This window comes from Erythrolamprus reginae, chromosome 7, assembly GCF_031021105.1.
Source record: "Erythrolamprus reginae isolate rEryReg1 chromosome 7, rEryReg1.hap1, whole genome shotgun sequence".
In the NCBI taxonomy this organism is placed as follows: Eukaryota; Metazoa; Chordata; class Lepidosauria; order Squamata; family Dipsadidae; genus Erythrolamprus; species Erythrolamprus reginae.
In genome coordinates this window covers 9,740,576-9,760,106 of record NC_091956.1, presented here as the reverse complement: position 1 = coordinate 9,760,106, position 19,531 = coordinate 9,740,576, and the positions used below count along the sequence as shown (strand labels likewise).

The 19,531-nt window shown below is 40.7% G+C and overlaps 1 protein-coding gene across 3 annotated transcripts; it reads left to right on the top strand.

Moving 5' to 3' along the window:
- Positions 1-531: 531 nt before the first annotated feature.
- On the top strand, positions 532-18,106 carry HNRNPD (heterogeneous nuclear ribonucleoprotein D). Of its 3 annotated transcripts, XR_011559571.1 has the most exons (9): positions 533-1,001; positions 5,703-5,871; positions 6,828-6,989; positions 8,197-8,328; positions 9,318-9,420; positions 10,763-10,909; positions 16,409-16,506; positions 16,830-16,936; positions 17,757-18,106. XR_011559571.1 is itself a non-coding variant. In XM_070756943.1 (8 exons), exons 1-7 carry the CDS (start codon positions 781-783, stop codon positions 16,474-16,476), a joined length of 1,002 nt encoding a protein of 333 aa, XP_070613044.1. In that variant the 5' UTR covers positions 534-780; the 3' UTR covers positions 16,477-16,506; positions 17,757-18,106. The 3 variants fall into 3 exon arrangements, 2 of the variants coding, with proteins under 2 accessions (XP_070613043.1, XP_070613044.1); XM_070756943.1 differs by lacking the exon at positions 16,830-16,936 and having other exon boundaries at positions 534-1,001; XM_070756942.1 differs by lacking the exons at positions 16,409-16,506; positions 16,830-16,936 and having other exon boundaries at positions 532-1,001.
- Positions 18,107-19,531: the final 1,425 nt, after the last annotated feature.

Genomic DNA, 19,531 nt, shown 5'->3' with positions numbered 1-19,531 from the left:
GCTTTTATTAGCAAACATTGACTAATAAAGCCCATTTATTAGCAAACGTTGGATAATAAAACCCATGCCTCCGTATATCAATTTCCTAGAGGAGTGGATAAAAGATGATAGAAAAAAAGGAAATACAGTACAACATGGTTGCTTAAGAGTCAGTTGGAAAGATTGTTTTGCAGGGCAGGAGTGATTTTGGCGCCTTTTCTCCACATAATGGCAGCACATTAAAAAAAACATTTACGTGTCGAGGACTCGTGTTTTTCAACTTTTTAAAAAGATGGCGCGGATTCCAATTCATTTTTTTTTTAAATTACACATTTTCAAGGTCGGAGAACGCTGCGGGGTGGGGAGGCGAAAGGGATTAAGAGAAACCAAAAGTCGGAAGCGTCAACACGAGGGAAAAAATAAAGGCCCCAAGATCGGCGTTGCTCGAGTTGTGGCGCGAAAGCCGCGGCGGCGCTGCCGCTCTAGCCTTCCGCCTCGATGATTCCAAAGCGGGGAGGAAATGCGCTCGAAGAAAAACTGGAGGCCTGGGCTCACGTGACCCACGTCGCCGCATTCTTCCCGTCAGCCATTTTAGATCGGAATCAGCCAGGCGGCGCCATTAAAAGTGCCAGAAAGGAAGGAAATAAGCCGGAGAACCTCCGTTTCCCTCCCTGTGGAGAGCACCACTTTTTCTCCCCACTTTTTCCCCCAGCGACATTTATTTCTCTTCCTCCGTTCGAGACCGGACAGCCAGGATTCTCTCTCTTCTTTTTTTTTGTGTGTGTGGTAACAACCCGCCTCATGTCGGACGACCAGTTCGCCGGAGACGAAGGGGTGGCGGAGGCTGCGGAAGAGACTGAGCAGCTCGAAGGCATCGTCGCTCCCGGCGGCGACGGCGCGGACGACTTCGAGGGAGGAGAAGAAGGGAGCGGAGGAGAAGGCGGAGGGGGAGGCGGCGGCGGAGGCACAGGCGAATCGGAGGGAGCCAAAATCGACGCCAGCAAGAACGAGGAGGATGAAGGGTAAGCCGGAGGCCTCCTTTCCTCTCCCCCCCCCCCCACTTTCGGTCTGCGGGTATTCTCTGAAGAGGCGACGGAGGCCATCGCCTGTTGCAGGAAACTTCGGCCGCCGTTTCCTTCTTTCCTCTTCCCTCCTTCGCCCTCGTAACCCTCCCCTTCTCCCCTTGTCAGAAAGGGCTTCCAAGGGTTTAGAAAGCTTAGAACTACGTCGCCTTAAACACGACCTAAGCACAGCCCAATAAAACCATCTGCTACGACGTCCTTCCTGTCAACGACTGCTTCAGCCACAACCACACACTAGCACACAACAGGCACAAGATTTAAGATTAAGATTTATTAGATTTGTATGCCGCCCCTCTCCGAAGGCTCAAACTCAAAGTAAACCGCTCTAAACTCGACTGTAGGAAACACGACTTTAGTAACCGAGGAGTTGTTGCGTGGAACTCACTATCAGACTTTGTAGTATCATCAGCTAACCCCACAAACTTTTCCCTTAAACTATCCACTGTTGACCTCTCCCGATTCCTCAGAGGTCAGTAAGGGGCGTGCATAAGTGCACCAGCGGGCCTTCTGTCCCATGTCCTAATGTTTCTCTCTTACTAGTATCATGTATATAAATATTGTTATGTCTTTATATACCACCAATACATACTTGGCAAAACCCAAAAATAAAATAAAATAAATAAATAAATAAATACATTAATTAATTAAAAAAAACTTAACACTGTGAGGTGGGCTGGACTAAGACGAAATGACTGGCCCTTAACTAGAACTCACTGTCTTCTGATTGACCCACGATCACCAAGTCGGCTTTCTTGCCTAAGACTGTTGTCTTCTGTCCTCTGTCCTAATGTTTTCTCTCTTACTGTATATAAAGATTGTTATATCTTTGTATACTACCAATACCTACTTGACAAAATAAAGAAAATAAAAAGAAATAAAATATGGCTGCTGTTTTCCCCTCCATGGTCACGTGGTTTATGTTCGGGATACTTGACATCCGATTCACATTTGTGACTGGGTGTGGGTCAAAGGATCCCTCATTTTAAGACATTCAATGCGGGAAGTCAGATTTCACTTCACTGAATGTGAGACTCATTTAACAAGTGCCTGAATTCACTTAAACAGTCGTGGTGGGAAAAAGTTGTAAAATGGGGCAAAGCTCTCCCCCTTAGCGACATAACTTTTGGTGCTCGATTAAGGTCATAAGTTGAGGACTGCCTAGATTTCGAAATCACACTTTGTGGTCTGAATTAATTCTATGGCATGCAGTTTACGGCTTGTCGACTTAACAACAGTTCCTTTAGTGACTGTTCAAAGTTACAACAACTTCGCTGGAAAAACTGATCTGTGACCATTTTTCACCTATCATTGCAGCATCCCCATGGGATTGAAATTCAGACAGTTGACAATGGCAGTGTCCCCGGGTCATCTGATCGATCCCCTTTTGCAACTCTCTGACAAGTCCGTGGGGAAGCCACTTTTAATTAACAACCGCAACTATTCATTTAAGGGTGGCTAGAAAGGTTGTAAAATTGGTCAAAACTCATTTAACTAATGTCTCACTTAGCAACAAAAACATTGTTTTCAATTGTGGTTGTAAATCGGGGTCTACCTGAATTATTTTTAGAATAGAATAGAATTCTTTATTGGCCAAGTGTGATTGGACACACAAGGAATTTGTCATCATATACTCTCTGTGTATATAAAAGAAAAGATACATTTGTCAAGAAGCATTAGGTATAACACTTAATGATTGTCATAAGGGTGCAAATAAGCAATCAGGAAACAATATTAATGTAAATGCTAAGTATACAAGCAAGTACAGCCATTCTCTTTTTGTTGGTAAAGGGACATGTTTGCAGCTACAAAAATGTATTGTGGCACATAGTGTATCACCAGAGAAATTGTACAGGGGTTTTTTTTGTCTTAGTTTTGCAGTAATACTGTAATATGAAAAGTTTGTTTTAGGCTTGGGGATTGAATATGAATGGGTTTTTAAAGTGAAATGTAGATTAATGCAGTGATTTTCAACCTTTTTTGAGCTGAGGCACATTTTTTACATATACAAAATCATGGGGCACATTGAGCAGGGTGGGGTGGGGGTGGGGCTAAAAAAGTTTGGATAAAAAATTATATATCTCTCTCTTCCTCCCTTTCGCTCTATTTCTCTCCCTCTTTCTCTCTCTCTCCCTTCCTCTCTCTCTCCATCCCTCTTTCTTTCTCTTTTCCTTCCTCTCTTTTGCTCTCTTTCTATCTCTCCCTCCTTCCCTGCCTTTCTTTCTCTCTCTCTTGCTTTCTTTCTCTCTCTCTTTCTCTCTCTCTCTTGCTTTCTTTCTCTCTCTTGCTGAACTTGACAATGTCTCGCGGCACACTGGTTGAAAAACACTGGATTAATGAACACATGAAAGGTGTTGACATATGGAACCGCATAGACCCTAATGTAGATTTTGATTTTGTGGTTGATAGGATTGGCTGTTAAAAATCTGAAGAGTACCCAGATATTTGTGAAAAGAAAACTGTGTTTGTTTACAGTGCGGTATATAGATTTGATTTTCTAAAGGAGGGGTTTTAAAAATTTTCAGTTCTAAAAACTGAAAATTAGCAGAACCCTAATAGGCAAATCTCTAGCCATGCTCTTTAAAGTTGTGGAAAAATCTTTTAATGCAACCAAAACTAGTACATTATTTTAAAAAGCAGTTCTAGTATTACATATGGTTTGCATGTTTTATTTGAAATAGATAAGTCAATCATGGTGCATCTTTTGGTGCGTCTTTTAAATATGTAGGGTTTTTTAGGAGTTTGAAAAAAATATTTAAACAGTTAAGTAACAAACACATTGATTTACCTTTAAGATGAAGAATCATCTTCAGTTCAGTGTGGAATTGTTAACAACATAAAGCAGACCAATAGCTTGCTTAAGACATTTGTCACTTGGATCTCCCCCCCACCCCCCAAAAAAGTCTTTAACAAACATACAATTGTTTGGCCTCTAGAGCCACAAGGATATGGCTAGAAATGTTTCATTATTGGAATAGGTTAGGATATTTGTTTAAAAATGAGAATGGTTTTTAACAGTTGTGAGATCTTAAGCCTTGCTGAGGCTTAAGATACTAATTTTATCTCTTGGTTTGCTCCTCTCTCTAAGCTGATTTCCCTTGTCATAAGCCTTTGCAAAGCCAGAGACGCTTCATCAGAAATTCCAAAATTATATTTTGTGGGCTACATATTTTTCTAATAACTATGCTTACTTATTTTAACCTAAGTATGTTTCAGCTGGTTCCTTTTGCACGATCCACTTCTGAAAATTAGTTAATGCTTCCATGCAGAAATTCATTCAGCCCAAATATGAGGCCTTCTGTGCATTTCATCACATGCAGTAAACAAGTTAAAGTATAAGGTGCAAACTTAAGATAAAAAAAATTCCACGCATTGGCTGAGTAGAGAAGTGAGACTCCAATATGCTGTTCTGAAGAAAAGATAATAATGGTTTTTTCTTCGGTATATCTTCACATTTTAGTTTTTCTTCCCCACATTTTGGCCTGTTTAAAAAACTTGTACATTCAGTTCCCTGATTATAAAAGTCTCTGTCTGGCATTTCTATGTAGGGAGCGGCTGAACATGTCCTTACTTATCATTTTGGAAATTGCTGTTAGGTACTTCATATGGCAAAGATTTACAGGAGTAATATCAATGTAAAAATCTCTGCGGGCGGTATAGAAACAGGAAATATAAATGGATAAAATATTACATGAAAAACTTCCCTCTTGTAGCATATGTGGAACTATAAAGATAATTCATGACTGAGTTTTGAAAACTTAAAAATCCATAATGATTGGTTCTGTGACATGTGCACAGAAAGTAACAAAGATATATTCACTTTCAAAATCAAGAGACTGAAGCTGACGTTACAGTACTAGTATTTTTAAATTTGGTGCAAATTTTGTTATTGATATGCATTCAGACCAAAGCACTTGTGTTTGCACTAAGGTCTAAGACACCCATCACTTTGTCTTTGTTGCAATAGAGTAAAAGCAGCCTTGGATATGGCATGTAAGCAGAACCAGACAGTTGTGTGGTTACTTCCATGCCAAGGTGGCAGCCCTACTTTATCTCTTATGTAGGTAAGCGTATAGCTATGAGGAGTATATTAGGCTACTGTGTGAGTGTTAGCTCGAACTGTCAGCAGACTGGAGGAAGAATAGTGATATGATTAACTTTGCTGTTTAAGTAAATAAAGCCTATGTGTGTAACCTGTTCTGAGAGAGTCTTTCAGACTCACTAACCATGGTTAGCTACTTGTAAGGTGCTTTTCTTTTGCAGATTTTTTCTTCATGCACCAGGCTGATGGAACAGTTTCCCATTTGCAGATCAACCTCTAGCTAGAGAGGTTTTTTGAAAAATAAGATCTTGGGTGTGATTGGTTCCTCCCAAGATTCATTGATAGAATCAGTGGGGTTTGTGTGTGTGGCCACTGCTACTGTACTGTACACTGATTTCTCTTAAATATTAACATAAGGAATAAATTCCAGACTCACTTCAATTTTCTAGTGCATTTAGGTCACGAAGGTGATTGTGAAGACGTATGGTTTGTTTTAAACATTTTTGTAATATTGGAACCTTAAAGGCAAATTGATATACTTGTGACATACGCTGCTATATGGTATTGATAATTTACAGCTTTAAACTCAATTGTGTCTACAGAAAAATGTTCGTCGGCGGCCTTAGCTGGGATACTACAAAGAAGGATCTTAAGGATTACTTCACAAAATTTGGTGAAGTTGTAGATTGCACTCTGAAGTTAGACCCAATTACAGGGCGGTCAAGAGGCTTTGGCTTTGTGCTGTTCAAGGAATCTGAGAGTGTGGATAAGGTAAGCTTGATTTTATTTCTTTCTAACTAGACAACCTGCCTAGAATCGTCTCAAGGCAAGATGGGTGGCATATAAGTTTAGTAAACAAATAGACAAGCACACATCAGTAATGAAAAAGTGAAAATACAGTATTGTACAAGTTCTTAAGGTTCTGTTTATTATAATCAGGGGTCCCCAAACTTTTTACATAGGGGGCCAGTTCACTGTCCCTCAGACTGTTGGAGAGCCGGACTATAAAAAAAACTATGAACAAATCCCTATGCACACTGCACATACCTTATTTAAAGTAAAAAACAAAATGGGAACAAATACAATATTTAAAATAAAGAAGTAATAAGTAATGAAGTAATTAAGTAATAAAGTAATTTATACTTCTTTATTAACAAGTAAATTTAAACTTAAATCAACAAACTCCATTTCTCCTTCCTTCCCTCCCTCCTTCCTCTCCACTTCTCTCTTCCCTCTTCTTTTTCTCTCATTTGTTTCATTTTCCTCTCCCTCGTTCTTTCCCTCCATCATTTTCTCATTTTTCTCTTTCTCTCTCTTTCCATCTTTCCCTCTTCCTTTCTCCCTCTCTATCTCTCCCTCTTTCTCTTTCTTTTTTTCTCTCTGTCTCTCCCTCTCTTTCTTTCTCTCTCCTCTCTTTCTCTCACTCTCTTTCTAATTCTCCCTCTTTGTATCTCTCACACTTTCTCTCTCCTCCTCTCTCTATTTCTCCCTTTCTCTCTCTCCCTTTCTATCTCTCCTCTTCATTTCTCTCTCCCTCTATAATCCTCCCTCTTTCTCTCTTATTATATCGATTGGTAAAATCTTGTGTGCTGCTGCGGGCTGGTTAAAACACCTCTGCGGGCCACATCCGGCCCACGGGCCGTAGTTTGGGGACCGCTGATTATAATCATAAAGACATATATTTTATTTTGTAAAGCTTTTTTTAAAAAAAGAAAAATTGCTTTCAGGTCATGGATCAGAAAGAGCACAAATTGAATGGCAAAGTGATTGATCCTAAAAGAGCTAAGGCAATGAAAACAAAAGAACCGGTGAAAAAGATTTTTGTAGGTGGCTTATCCCCAGATACGCCAGAAGAGAAAATAAGGGAGTATTTTGGAGGTTTTGGTGAGGTGAGTTAATTGTTTTCATGTCTTGATTAAAGAATTCTTAATCATTTAGATAATGGTATAATACTTTTGAAGAAGAAAATGTAGTACAAATAGTCCTTGACTTATGACCACAATTGAGCCCTACATTTCTGTTGCTAAACAAGACAGTTAAATTAATTTTGCCCCATTTTACGACCTTTTTTACCACAGTTGTTAAGTGAACCACTGCAGTTGTTAAGTTAGCAACCCGGTTGTTAACTGAATCTGGCTTCCCTATTGACTGCGCTTGTGAGAAGGTTTCCCAGAGGGGATTTTACCTGTCCCTGGGACACTACAACCGTCATAAATATGTGTTAGTTGCCAAGCGTCTGAATTTTAATCTTGTGACAATAGGGATGAGATTATAAGTGTGAAATATGGTCATAAGTCACTTTTTTCAGTTCCATCGTAACTTTGAACGGTCATTAAATGAACTGTTGTAAGTCCAGGAATACCTGTATTTGTTTTGGGCATTGGTTTGGCCAGTTTGTTTGATTCACAATTGCTTATGTAAACCCCAGTTTTAATCTTGTCTTCAATTAGATGACACAAGTGCATAGAGTTCATATCCCAGCTTCTTGGGATGCGTTATTTTTTTCACATAGAAGTCAATTTAAACATTGATCTGTCAGTGATTAGAATGTCATAATTGTATTGGTGATCATTTCTGGAATTGTGGGGCAATGCCAACTTCACTAAAAACAACCGATGTTTTAGTTAAATGGAGAGGGGGAATTGCACTCATTTTATTGTAGAAGAAATTCTATTATATGAACAGAGCATTTTAAATTAAATAAAAGTACTGGTAGTAACTTTTGCAAAGATGAGTAAAATTTCAGGCATCTTTTCTGTAAAAGTGAAATAATGATAAGTATATAAAGAGCTACCCTTTTCTTAGTGAATTTATAGGTAGACATAATGATTTATCAAGAGGTTGAGCTGGATTTTTTTAATATGGATTTTGGCAATTACAAATTTTATGTATATTCTTGTAAATAAATAAAAGTTCACGCATGATTAGCCATATAAACATATTCTAACTCAGTAAATGGACTAATAGGAAGTTTCTTCAGATTTTTTAGTATAATGGTTGCTTAACATTAATAAATAATAAATGACTGTCAAGCTTTATGACAATCAGACTACAGAATAACTGAATTTTATCAATCTCGTTTGGTATATTGATCAGGTGGAATCAATAGAACTTCCTATGGACAACAAAACCAATAAGCGCAGAGGATTTTGCTTCATAACTTTCAAAGAGGAAGAACCAGTGAAGAAAATCATGGAGAAAAAATATCATAACGTTGGTCTTAGTAAAGTATGTTTCAAGCTATGATTCCAAAACGCCTTCTTTTTAGAAAGTGAATCCTGATTTTGTTCAGGTCAGTGGTTTGAAGATGGAAGTATAGACAGAAGAGAACACAAATGGAGAGGCTGGTGTGGATTCCTTGGATGAAGCGACACTTGTAACAAGTGTGATGCATTTTTTGCATGCTTCTCAAAAATCCTCTGTTTGGTGAACAACTACTTGGAATCATTATCTGTGATTAATCACACACAGTCCTTTGATCTTCGTTCAATCTATACACCAATGAGTTGGTAGATTTGAAAGAGATTGCACTTTTCTTTTTTTTTTTTGCAGAATGAGAAAAATTAATTAGGTGCTATGTGCTGCAACTTTTTTTTCTCCCTTATGCCATAGGTTACCTTATTTCTTTTACATGTGTGTTTGTGTTATGTAGTTTAATTTTTTTTTTGTTTCCATAAGAGTTACTGGTTTTCTAATTGCTTTTGATTTGATGATGTGCTTTATTAATGGTGATAGTAATTTCAAAAATATTCTTAAGTGTATGATAATGGGTTATCAATATTTTACTAATGGTGTTTTCTTGCTTTTACAATTCTCCCCCCAGTAACAGTATTTGGAACATATATTACTTGGTGAAATTAAGTTAATGTCAAAAGCAAACATTTAATAAGGTTTTGCCAGTTACAAACATATTAAACCCGAGAAATATTGTCTCATTAAGTACGTACTGCCGAAACATTCATAATTCTTACCAAGGTATTTGAGAAAAACTGTGATGTGATGCTAACCCTTTTTAAGAAAAAAATAAATTTGCATTTTTTGTGATGTAATTTTTTAAAAAATTATACTGGCAAATCATATGATGAATATGTTGCTTTGCCATTCCTAGTGAATATAGAAGCATTAATGTCATAGATAAAGATAATAAATGTGGAGTAGATAATTAACACTTCACAAAATATCAAAATGACCTTTTTTGTTATTGTTTAATATTTCAGTGCGAAATAAAAGTAGCCATGTCAAAAGAGCAATATCAGCAGCAACAACAGTGGGGGGGAACTCGAGGTGCCTTTCCTGGAAGAGCCCGTGGCCGTGGTGGAGGTAGGTTTCTGCATTAAAAAATAAATCCAGTCTTTCCCACGTATCTGAGTTTTTGAGTTTCACAATTCTTGTCAATATTCATCAAAGTTAAACATTCAGCCTCTGGCTTTGGGTTCAGATGAAGAGATTAATTTTTGTGTCTTAATTTTCAAATTTGAGAAGGAACTGCTAGAGGGGATAATTTATGTAACACATTTAGTTTATGTAACCCATCCACACATGTGGCACAATGTGATCCGGTTGCTGTTATTGCACCATTAAAAAAATCCTCATTGGCTTGGCTGAAATTAAACACACGGGCTGTTTTTGTGCAGCATTTTAATAGTTAACTGTGATGTCAGAATCCATGCCTGTGTAAAATTAGGTCAATGCCTTAGCCAGCATCAGAAACAATAATTTAGTGTCCTCGCTTTATCTGAATTTCTCCCCTGCGTGTTGTCTGAACCCAGACAGGAAAAGTGTTGGGCTCAAATTGGTTAGCCCCCCTTCCCCACTTTTGGCCTGATTATCTATGCCCTGCTATCCCTCCCTCCATAATAAAATGGAAAATTGGTAGCAAGAGGAAGATTGCTGAGTTATTTCAGTTTTCTTTTTTAAATACCTTTTGTTAAAATAAAAAAGTATTAGGCAGCTTGTTTTGACAAAAGGTGGCTGGCAATTTTGCTTGGATGGCAACTAATCAGCAAACGTTGGGTACAATTTGCTATGTTATTTAGTATCCGAAATGCAGGGTGCATGACTTAACCATCATTCATTAGCGCGGGGCTGGCCTTCTCTGGGTCCCATCAACCAAACAATGCCAAGTGGAGGGGCCACGAGGAAGGGCCTTCTCTGTGGCGGCTCAGGCTCTCTGGAACCAGCTGCCCCCAGAGATCCGTACTCTCCTCACCCTACTGGCCTTCTGTAAAGACCTGTCTTTTCCGGCAGGCCTGGGGGCGTTGACTGAGTGAGATACCATCTAGATCCGGCCATGAGAGATATTGAGAGATATGTATGGCTTTTACTAGGATTTTGAAATATTTTAAATATTGTTTTTATTTGTTCTTTGATAGATTAGATAGATAGATAGATAGATAGATAGATAGATAGATAGATAGTAGATAGATAGATAGATAGATAGATAGATAGATAGATAGATAGAAGATAGATAGATGATAGACAGACAGACAGACAGACAGACAGACAGATAGATAGATAGATAGAAAGAAAGAATTTGTGCAATATACAAATTTATGTTTGTAACTTTTTGGAAACAAACTAACATCTCAAAGGGTCAGTTTGCTTGAACACAGTATCAAAAATCCAGATTTGTTTTCACGCCCTTGCTGTAATTTTCTTGTAGGCTCCAGTCAAAGCTGGAATACAGGATACAATAATTATTGGAACCAGGGGTATGGCAACTATGGATACAACAGCCAAGGTTATGGAGGCTACGGAGGCTATGACTACACTGGCTACAATAACTATTATGGATATGGAGATTATAGCAGTACGTAAATGGCAAAATTTATCTTGATGTATTGTTGAGTAAACAGTTTTATTTCAACCCAAAAACAAGACGTTGCAAAAGTCGTATCAAAGCATTCTGGGTCAACTATGGTTCTGGACAGTTAAAACATAGTTCTGGAGTCTGTACGAAACAAAATCTGGGAAGGTCATGTTGGCTGATATGGATGAGCCTGGTGCTTCTCGGCTTCTCCACCACATGCTTTGTGCATTGTCCAGCCATTTCCTCAGAGCCTTCCTTTCCGTACTCTTGTTTAGCCAATTCAAGCTGATAACACTGTTGTCTTGGCCTACTCTCCCCTCTCCCCAAAACCTCCCTACCCTGGGACACACGTCTTTCATTCCGGACCTAGGTCACGGGTCAGCAATCTTAAGCACTCAAAGAGCCATTTTGGACCCGTTTCCCACAGAAAAGAAAACACCAGGAGCCACAAAACCTTTTCCGCCTCCGACTGTTTCCTGAGCAGCCACAGAACCTCCTTTTTTTCTTCTGAAACTTTTCTTGGATTTGTCCATAGCTGGCCTACCAGGGGTCAAAAACCTCAATAAATTGCATGCAAGTGGATGTCACACATTGGCAGTTGTGAGGCATATTTTGAGCGACAGGGAGCCGCAACAGAGGGATGAAAGAGCCACATGCGGCTCCAGAGCCACAGGTTCCTGACCCCTGACCTATGTCATCTGAAAGGAGATATTCCATATAAAGGTAGCCCTTGACTTACAACCACAATGGTGGCCAAAAATTGTTAAGTGAATGTTGCCCATTTTAGGCCCTTTCTTGCCACAGTTGTCACTGCAGTTATTAAGTTGGTAACACAAGTGAATATGGCTTCCCCATTGGCTTTGCCTGTTAGAAATTCACACAACGTCCCTGACCCTGGGACATTGTAACCGTCATAAATATCAGTCACTTGCCAAGCAGCTGAATTTTGATCACCTGACTATGGGGATGCTGCATGGGTTATGTGAAAAATGGTCACCATAAGTCACTTTTTTCAGGGCCGTAGCTTTAAACACGGACCAAACAAACTTGTAAGTTGAGAACTATCTATGCAAAATATTATGCAGTTTCTCTGTCATTTAAAATAAAACTATCGTGCATAGAGTGATAGGCTTTTCAAAAGATGGACTGTCCTTTTTTATGAGCAGTTGAAAGTCTGAGCAGAAAATACTGGACCCCGTTTTAGGAAAAAAAATCTGAGAAAATGAAAACGGACAACTTCTAGGGCAATCCAGTTCTGAAGAACTTTGAGCCTTCAACTGCTTTCTGCTGCAGAGAGCGCCATGATTACGTCATACCAACACCAGAGCCCCCAGTGCTTTTAATTCTTTCTCCCTCACTTTTTTAAATGTATTGTTGTTTGCATCTTTGCAACACCTTGCACAAAAATTGCTTAGGAACACTGAAAAGATTGGAGAAACATGCCAGCTTGGACAAGACGTTGGTCTGCCTGCTCATAAGTCAGTGTAACCTGAAGCCAGAGCAGTAAGGCAGTGTCCCTTTCAGAGAACATAACAGGCATTTCCAAATATACTTCTTTGCAAGTTGTGGAGTTTCTAACATGATGATATCCCTACCGTATGGTGATAATCAAGCATATCGTTGATGCTTTAGCATATTCCCTTCTATATGATGAAATAATTAAGACTCGGCCTTCTCTTCTGTTTCTGGAAGATGTATTCCTAGAATATAAAAAAAATGTGAAATGTGATTTTTATTTTGACAATTATTTAATTATTAATTAATAAGTATACCTGTTTTATAGAGAAGAACAAAGATGATTAGGGGACTGCAGGCTAAAACATACAAAGGGGTTGCTGGAATGGGATATGTCTAGTTTAAACAAAAGAAGGACTAGGGGTGGCATAGCAACATTCCAATATCTAAAGGGCTGCCACAAAGAAGAGGGAGTCAACTATTTTCCAAAGGACAGGACAAGAAACAATGGATGGGAAGTAATCAAGGGAAGAAGCAACCTAGAACGAAGGAGAAATTTCCTAACAGAACAATTAGTGAAAACAACTTGCTTCCAGAAAGCGGTGAATGGCGAACTTCACAAAATCACACTGTTGTGAACTCCAACACTGGAAGTTTTTAAGAAGAGATTTGATAACCATTTGTCTAAAATGGTAGGAGAGTTTCCTGCCTAAGCAGGGGGTTGGACTAGAAGACCTCCAAGGTCCCTTCCAACTCTTGTTTATTCCTGTCCTGTTTTATATTCCTATTCTATTTTGTCCTATCCGAGTCACATTTGTAATTTTAATATAATACGAAGAGGTTTTCTTGGGTTTCCCTGACCTTTTGTGACATAACTGTTATTCAGTGATGGGTTGCTACCAGTTTGCACTCATTCTGGAGGTGACTGGTAGAAATTTGGCCAAGGTAGCAGAACCAGTAGCAATGATTGTTAGGCCATGCCCTTGAACCAGTCTCCTGGTCGCCACTCACTCGCCCCGCCCACCCACGCCACCCTATCACTCCTCACCCAATCACTCCTCACCTCCCTGGCGGCTTGCCTGCCTAAGCTGCCTTCCCACGTGATGCCTGCCCTGCGACCCAACTGAGCTGCCTCCTCCTGCCTACAGGTAAGTCTCGCTAGCCAGGGCCCTCTCTCTGGAGCTTGCTGCGCGCCCTATCCCCACCGAGTTTGCATGGCTGGCTAAGCCACCACAACCCGGTGTGGCTCCATTCCAGACTGTGCTGCCTGCAGCCTAGCTTGCCGTGGGCCTCCCATTGTCCCCACCGGGCTCGCAAACCTTACCTTCCTCCCACGGCTGGTGGCAGAGGGGAAGCCGTGCCAGGGCCCATGTCGTTCTTAAGGAGGACCATTCCTCGGCCCCAACTGTGTATTTTCAAGTTTGGGCTATTGCAATAGTTTTCACTCCAAGCAACCCGGGCTTGAAAACGCATGGCTGGGGTTGAAGAGCGGTCTTCCTTAACAACCTCCAAAAACTGCTCCAAGCCTCGGTTCCTCGTGGGCACTGAAAGTACCGGCCTGGCTCTCCAAATGGGTCCCCAAAGTGCTGTGCTGTGAAAGAGATTCTCTCCTAGCAAGAGGGCTGGGGAGAGAAACCCAGTTGCCAGAACATGTGGAGGGTCCCATCATGGATGCTGCTTCCGTCCCCTTCTGGCCTGGGAGAGAGAATCTTTCAAAGCACTGCAGTTTGAGAGTCGGACTCCTGTAAGTCTCAGCCAGAAAGCTCTGTGTAGAGGAAAGGACGTCTCGTGGCTACTAATTTTTGCTGTGCTGTGCCAAACGCTTTCCCATTAAGAGCGACGAAGGAGAGAAGCAGCCGATGGCCTGGAGAATAGAGCCGCTCCGTGTGCTTTCTGCTGGCTGTTTCTCTCCTTTGCTGTTTTTGCTGGGATAGTGCTTTGTGCAGCGCAGCGAAATGTGGCAGCCGTGAGCTGCACTTTCCTGTGAGTCTCATCCGAAAAGCTCTGCAGAGAGCACCTGTTTCCCACTGCTGCCCTCTCCTGCTGCCACCCCCTCCTTCCGCTGCCACCCTCCCGCCGCCAGCACCACTCTGGAGCTCACCTTCAGGATGGACCAGTGAATTCTTGCTTTGATCCCCAGGAATGGCTCCGTCCTGGAGGGCTGTGTCCCCAGGCCAGGCGCTTTCTCTCAGGCTTCTCGCCTCATGTCTAGGCTGGGTCTAATGCTCCTTGCCTTTGAAGGAGGAAAGGTAGGAGAAAAAGGGAAGGGGGAGAAGGATAGAGAGAGAGAAGGAGAAGGAGGAGAAGAAAGGAAGGTAAAGAGAAAGAGGAAGGAGAGAGACAAGAAAGAAGAAAAGAAAAAGAACAAATAAAGGAAGGAAGGAAGGGAGAGAAAGAAAAAGAAAGGGAGGGAGAGAGAAGAGGAAGGAAGCACCACAAACCCTGGCAACTAGAGGTGGTTTCAGAAGACACTTTAAAACAGCATAACAATCCAGGGCTGAATTGGGTCTCGGATGTCATCTAGTCCAGCCCCCTGCTGCAGCAGGAAATTTTACATTTATCTGGATTATTTTGATGCCTCTAACAGAGAGGAAAATTGCCAGAAAGGATGAGGAGTTTGCTAGGACAATGCTGCCATGCAGAAGAAGGCAGAGATAATCCTTGATTTATGACCACAATTGAGCCCAAAATTTTGGTTGCTAAGCAAGAGCATTGTTAAGTGAGTTTCACCACATTTTACTCAATCCATGACATTTCCTGGCTCTAACGGTGATGTGCAAGCTAGGGAAGAACATCTGAAGGCATGTGCAATGTTCTAATGTACAGAAGTTATGGTTAAATGTGTGGCAGAAAGTGGACTCGGTATGTTTTTCAAAATGCAGTAAGTGAAGTTGGATGTATATAGTTTTAGAAGAGCTGTGTGTATGTGTACATACACATACAGTACAGTGTTCCCCTCGATTTTAGCGGGGGATGCGTTCCGAGACCACCCGCGAAAGTCGAATTTCCGCGAAGTAGAGATGCGGAAGTAAAAACACTATTTTTGGCTATGAACAGTATCACAAGCCTTCCCTTAACACTTTAAGCCCCTAAATTGCAATTTCCCATTCCCTTAGCAACCATTTAGATTATTACTCACCATGTTTATTTATTAAAGTTTATTTAAAAAAATATTTATTAAAGGCAGACGAAAGTTTGACGATGACATATGATGTCATCGGGCGGGAAAAAACTTGGTATAGGGGGAAAACCCGCAAAGTGTTTTTTAATTAATATATTTGAAAAACCATGGTTTAGACTTTTCGCGAAGTTCAAACCCGCGAAAATCGAGGGAACACTGTATATATAGTAGACAATATATCTTTTTGTATGCCTATACACACACTATACTATGTAATATATATGTACACATATGGCATATATACATAGGATTAAATAGCATATTTCTCACGTTCAGTAGTAGTAAATAAATAGACAGGAAAATTGTATCTCGTTGAGGTCTTGGATGTGAGGAGAGGCCAGGCACCCTAACCACTGTTGACTTGAGTGATGTCAGGTTGGCCATGCCCACTCAGTCACATGACCAGCAATGGCGTCACATGACCATAAAACCATGCCAGCACAGTCACAGGACCAAAAAAAAAAAAGGCCATGCCTATCCACCACATGGCCATCAAGCCACAACTACAACATAAGCTGCGCAGTAACCAGTGGTAAAAACTTTTAGAATCCATCCTTGCCTTTATTGTCATTTTCCCCCCCCCCATCGGCACTGGCACAAAATGAAATTCTCAAGGTGTGCACAAAGATAACACACATATAGATATTGTATATGCATGCATATGTATATACACTAACATATGAATACATACAAATCTTAATCACTGTCCATCGTAAATACATAGCAGAAAGGAAGCTTAAGAGTTCGCAAGGTTAATACCGTATGAGACAAAACTGGCTGATTCTGGATTTTACAAAGGAAAGGGATGTTTTGCAATAGCTTCTCTAGTTTTTTTGAGCCTTACACCTGAACCTTTTGTTCAGATCAGCAGAGTGGTTACGGGAAGGTATCTCGGCGAGGAGGCCATCAAAACAGCTACAAACCCTACTAAATTATTCCATTTGCAGCCTATTGCAGACAGGTATGTTCCGCATTTGTAAAGCCGCATTCTAAGTCTAACTTCGTTAATTAATAGTAGTTTTCTCAAAAGACTTTGTGTAAGATTACTATATAATAATGTTTTAAAATTTTACAGCACCCAGAAGTGCTTACCGTAATGTAACATAGTCACTTTGGAGATAAGTAACCCAAGTCCTCTTATAAAGCTTTTACCTTTTGCCCTGTAAAATTAACAAGTCAGTAAAGTTAACAGGTAAAGTACTGCTAATGGGTACAAATTAAGGAATTGCCGCGAACTAGTATTGCCTACTAACTCTGATATTATACCTTGTTTGTACCCGCCAGCGGGAACTTCCTTGCAGGCCCTGTGTCGCGCTGACTTCCCGATTCTCACAGGCCCGCTCAATGCGGACAGGGTACGAGATGCTCACGCTCTCGAATGCTGCCGTTTGGTATGGTCTCTTCCAACATCCTGTATCAGCCTTATAATAAAATGGATACTTCAAGCTTTGCCTTCACTTATTTCTTTGCTTGTAAAACAAAACTCCTCGTAATATAATTTTAATGCATTTTTTACAGGCCCAGTAATGGTTAAATACGTCAGCTTTACTGAATAATTTTAACTGTTTGTTCTTCTAAGGATACAGCTTGTCTCTGGATTTTCCAGTATTAATTTTATATTTTATTAATCTATTTTAATGCTTGCTTTTCCCATTTTTATAGACACTGTTGTAGCAGTAATTGCAAGATGTTCTTGAGCTGAAGTCCTGTTGTGACAACTTCTAACTTTTTAATATATACATATATATATATATTTATAGATTTTACATATCCCTATTTACAACTTATATATAGTAGACTATTAACTCTTTTTCCTCATTGCATTCTTCTTAAATGGACAAATAGTGCCGTTTTGCTGCCCAGCACAAGTCTTTAACAGAGGTCTTGGGCCAAAATAGTCACCACCCAGCTATAACCTAGTGGTGGTTGAGAATTAAAAGGTTTGTGGAGATGCTTTATGGCATTTTGCGAGGTGAATAAATAAATATCTCTTGAGCAATTTCAGATGTGGAAAGATCCTTTTTCCAACCGTGGTGCACATGTGGATTTCCAGCTCATGGACTCCTGTTCAGCTTTAATATAAAAAGCACATTTGATTAATGTTGATACCATATTTATGTAGTGGAAAGTAGGGCTATCTAAGCAGTTTTTCTGTAAACTTTGGCTACCTTGTGGGTCTTCCCAAACTGACTTGTCTCTCTTTCTCTCTAGGTGGACAAGCAGTATTCTCCACTGGAAGATACATTATGAGGCGGCTCGTGCCGCCCGCTAACCGCAGTCAAACTAAAAAATAAATAAAAATAAATATTGTATCAAGTCACTGAATTGAAAGTAAGATGTGGGTCCCTCTGACGTTTGATTGCACTCTCACCGCAACCAGAATTGTTTCACCGTCTTTATATTTTTTAATTGCTATGCTTAAGGAATCAATTCGACTTACGCCCCCTTTCCCATTTTGTTCCCAGTATTGTAGAGCAGATCTTGTGTTTTAAAAGCCCAGTGTGACAGTGTCATAATGTAGTAGTGTCTTACTGGTTTTTTAATAAATCTTTTTGTATAAACATGCATTGGATTTCTTTTTCCTCTTCCCTCGGGAACGAAGAGGGCTGTTGGAAATTTGGCTTAGGGGATTGGGGGTTTTTTTGGTCTTTAATGAAAGGTTGTATTCAACTGGTTATCATTTATTTATTTAGCGTATGAAGATTTACAGAAAATCGGGAGTCCATTGCCTTGAAAACAATAAATGTTCAGTAGCTGACAGGATTTAGAAGGAGACACCAAGGCACTTCGGGAGTCGAGTGGTATTAGCTAATGATACCACTGTTGCCTGGGTGACATCTAGTGGAGGGCTGTCTCTTGATCCCCCCCCCCCGCCCCAATTTACTAGGTCAGTGATGGCAAACCTTTTTTCCCTTGGGTGCCAAAAGAGCGTATGTGCATTATCGAGCATGCACGAGTGCCTATATCTATAATTCAATGTATGGAGGGCAAAAATGGCCTCCCATGTCCTCCCGGAAGCCCTCCAGAGGCCAGAAACAACCTGGTTTCCCAACTTCTGATGGGCCCGGCAGGCCTGTTTTTTGCCCTCCCCAGGCTCCAGAGACTTCCCTGGAGCCTGCGGAGGCAAAAACGCCTCCCCCCCCCCCCCCGTAGGCCTTCGGGAAGCTGAAAATGCCCTCCCAGAGGCTCCGTGTGAACTGAAAATCAGCTGGCTGATGCACACATGCACGTTCGAGTTGAGTTAGGACAACGGCTCACGTGCCAGCAGATGTGGCTCTGCGTGCCACCTGTGGTACCCGTGCCAGAGGTTCACCACCACTGGTCTAGGTGGACAGGAGCTGGAGCAAATGGCAGGAGCTCACCCTGCCATGCAATACCAGGGTTTCGAACTCGGGCTGGCTGATCATCAAGCCTCTCTTCTAACCACAGAACCACCAAGTCTTCGGAGACAAATCCAAATAATAAATAAATAAATAAACACCCCTTTTATTCGAGTAGTGATAAATGCGGTGTTTCCCTGAAAATAAGACCCACCCCGAAAATAAGCCCGAGACTGAATTTTTTAGGTGGCCTGATATAAGCCCTACCCCGAAATAAGTGCAGAGAATGGGTGCGGCCAACACGAGAGGTGGTCAGGGCGCAGGGGACTCTTGGTATCTGGCTGCTAAACATGGTTGCTAAAACTTCACAGTATGGACACCAGGTGGCACATTTACAACCTTTCAGTCGTTTCTAATTTTTAAAATTTGAATTTTGTTGGTACAAAGCAGGGAAGATCCTACAGTAATCCTCAGCTTATGAATATAATTGAGCCCAAAATGTATGTTGCGAAGTGAGACATTTGTGAAGTTTGCTCCGTTTTATGACTTTCCTCTCCATGTTTGTTCAAGGAATCGCAGTTCTCAAATTAGTAGCATGGTTGTTATGTGAATCTGGCTTTCCCGTTGACTTTGCTTTGTCAGAAGGTCGCAAAAGGGGATCCGTGA

Excerpts from the sequence above, each read along its gene's own strand:
- HNRNPD (XM_070756942.1), top strand. The coding sequence starts at position 781 with ATGTCGGACGACCAGTTCGCCGGAGACGAAGGGGTGGCGGAGGCTGCG. Across the intron at positions 5,872-6,827 it reads AATCTGAGAGTGTGGATAAG|GTCATGGATCAGAAAGAGCA; the intron begins GTAAGCTTGATT and ends AATTGCTTTCAG. Across the intron at positions 10,910-17,756 it reads TGGATATGGAGATTATAGCA|GTGGACAAGCAGTATTCTCC; the intron begins GTACGTAAATGG and ends CTTTCTCTCTAG.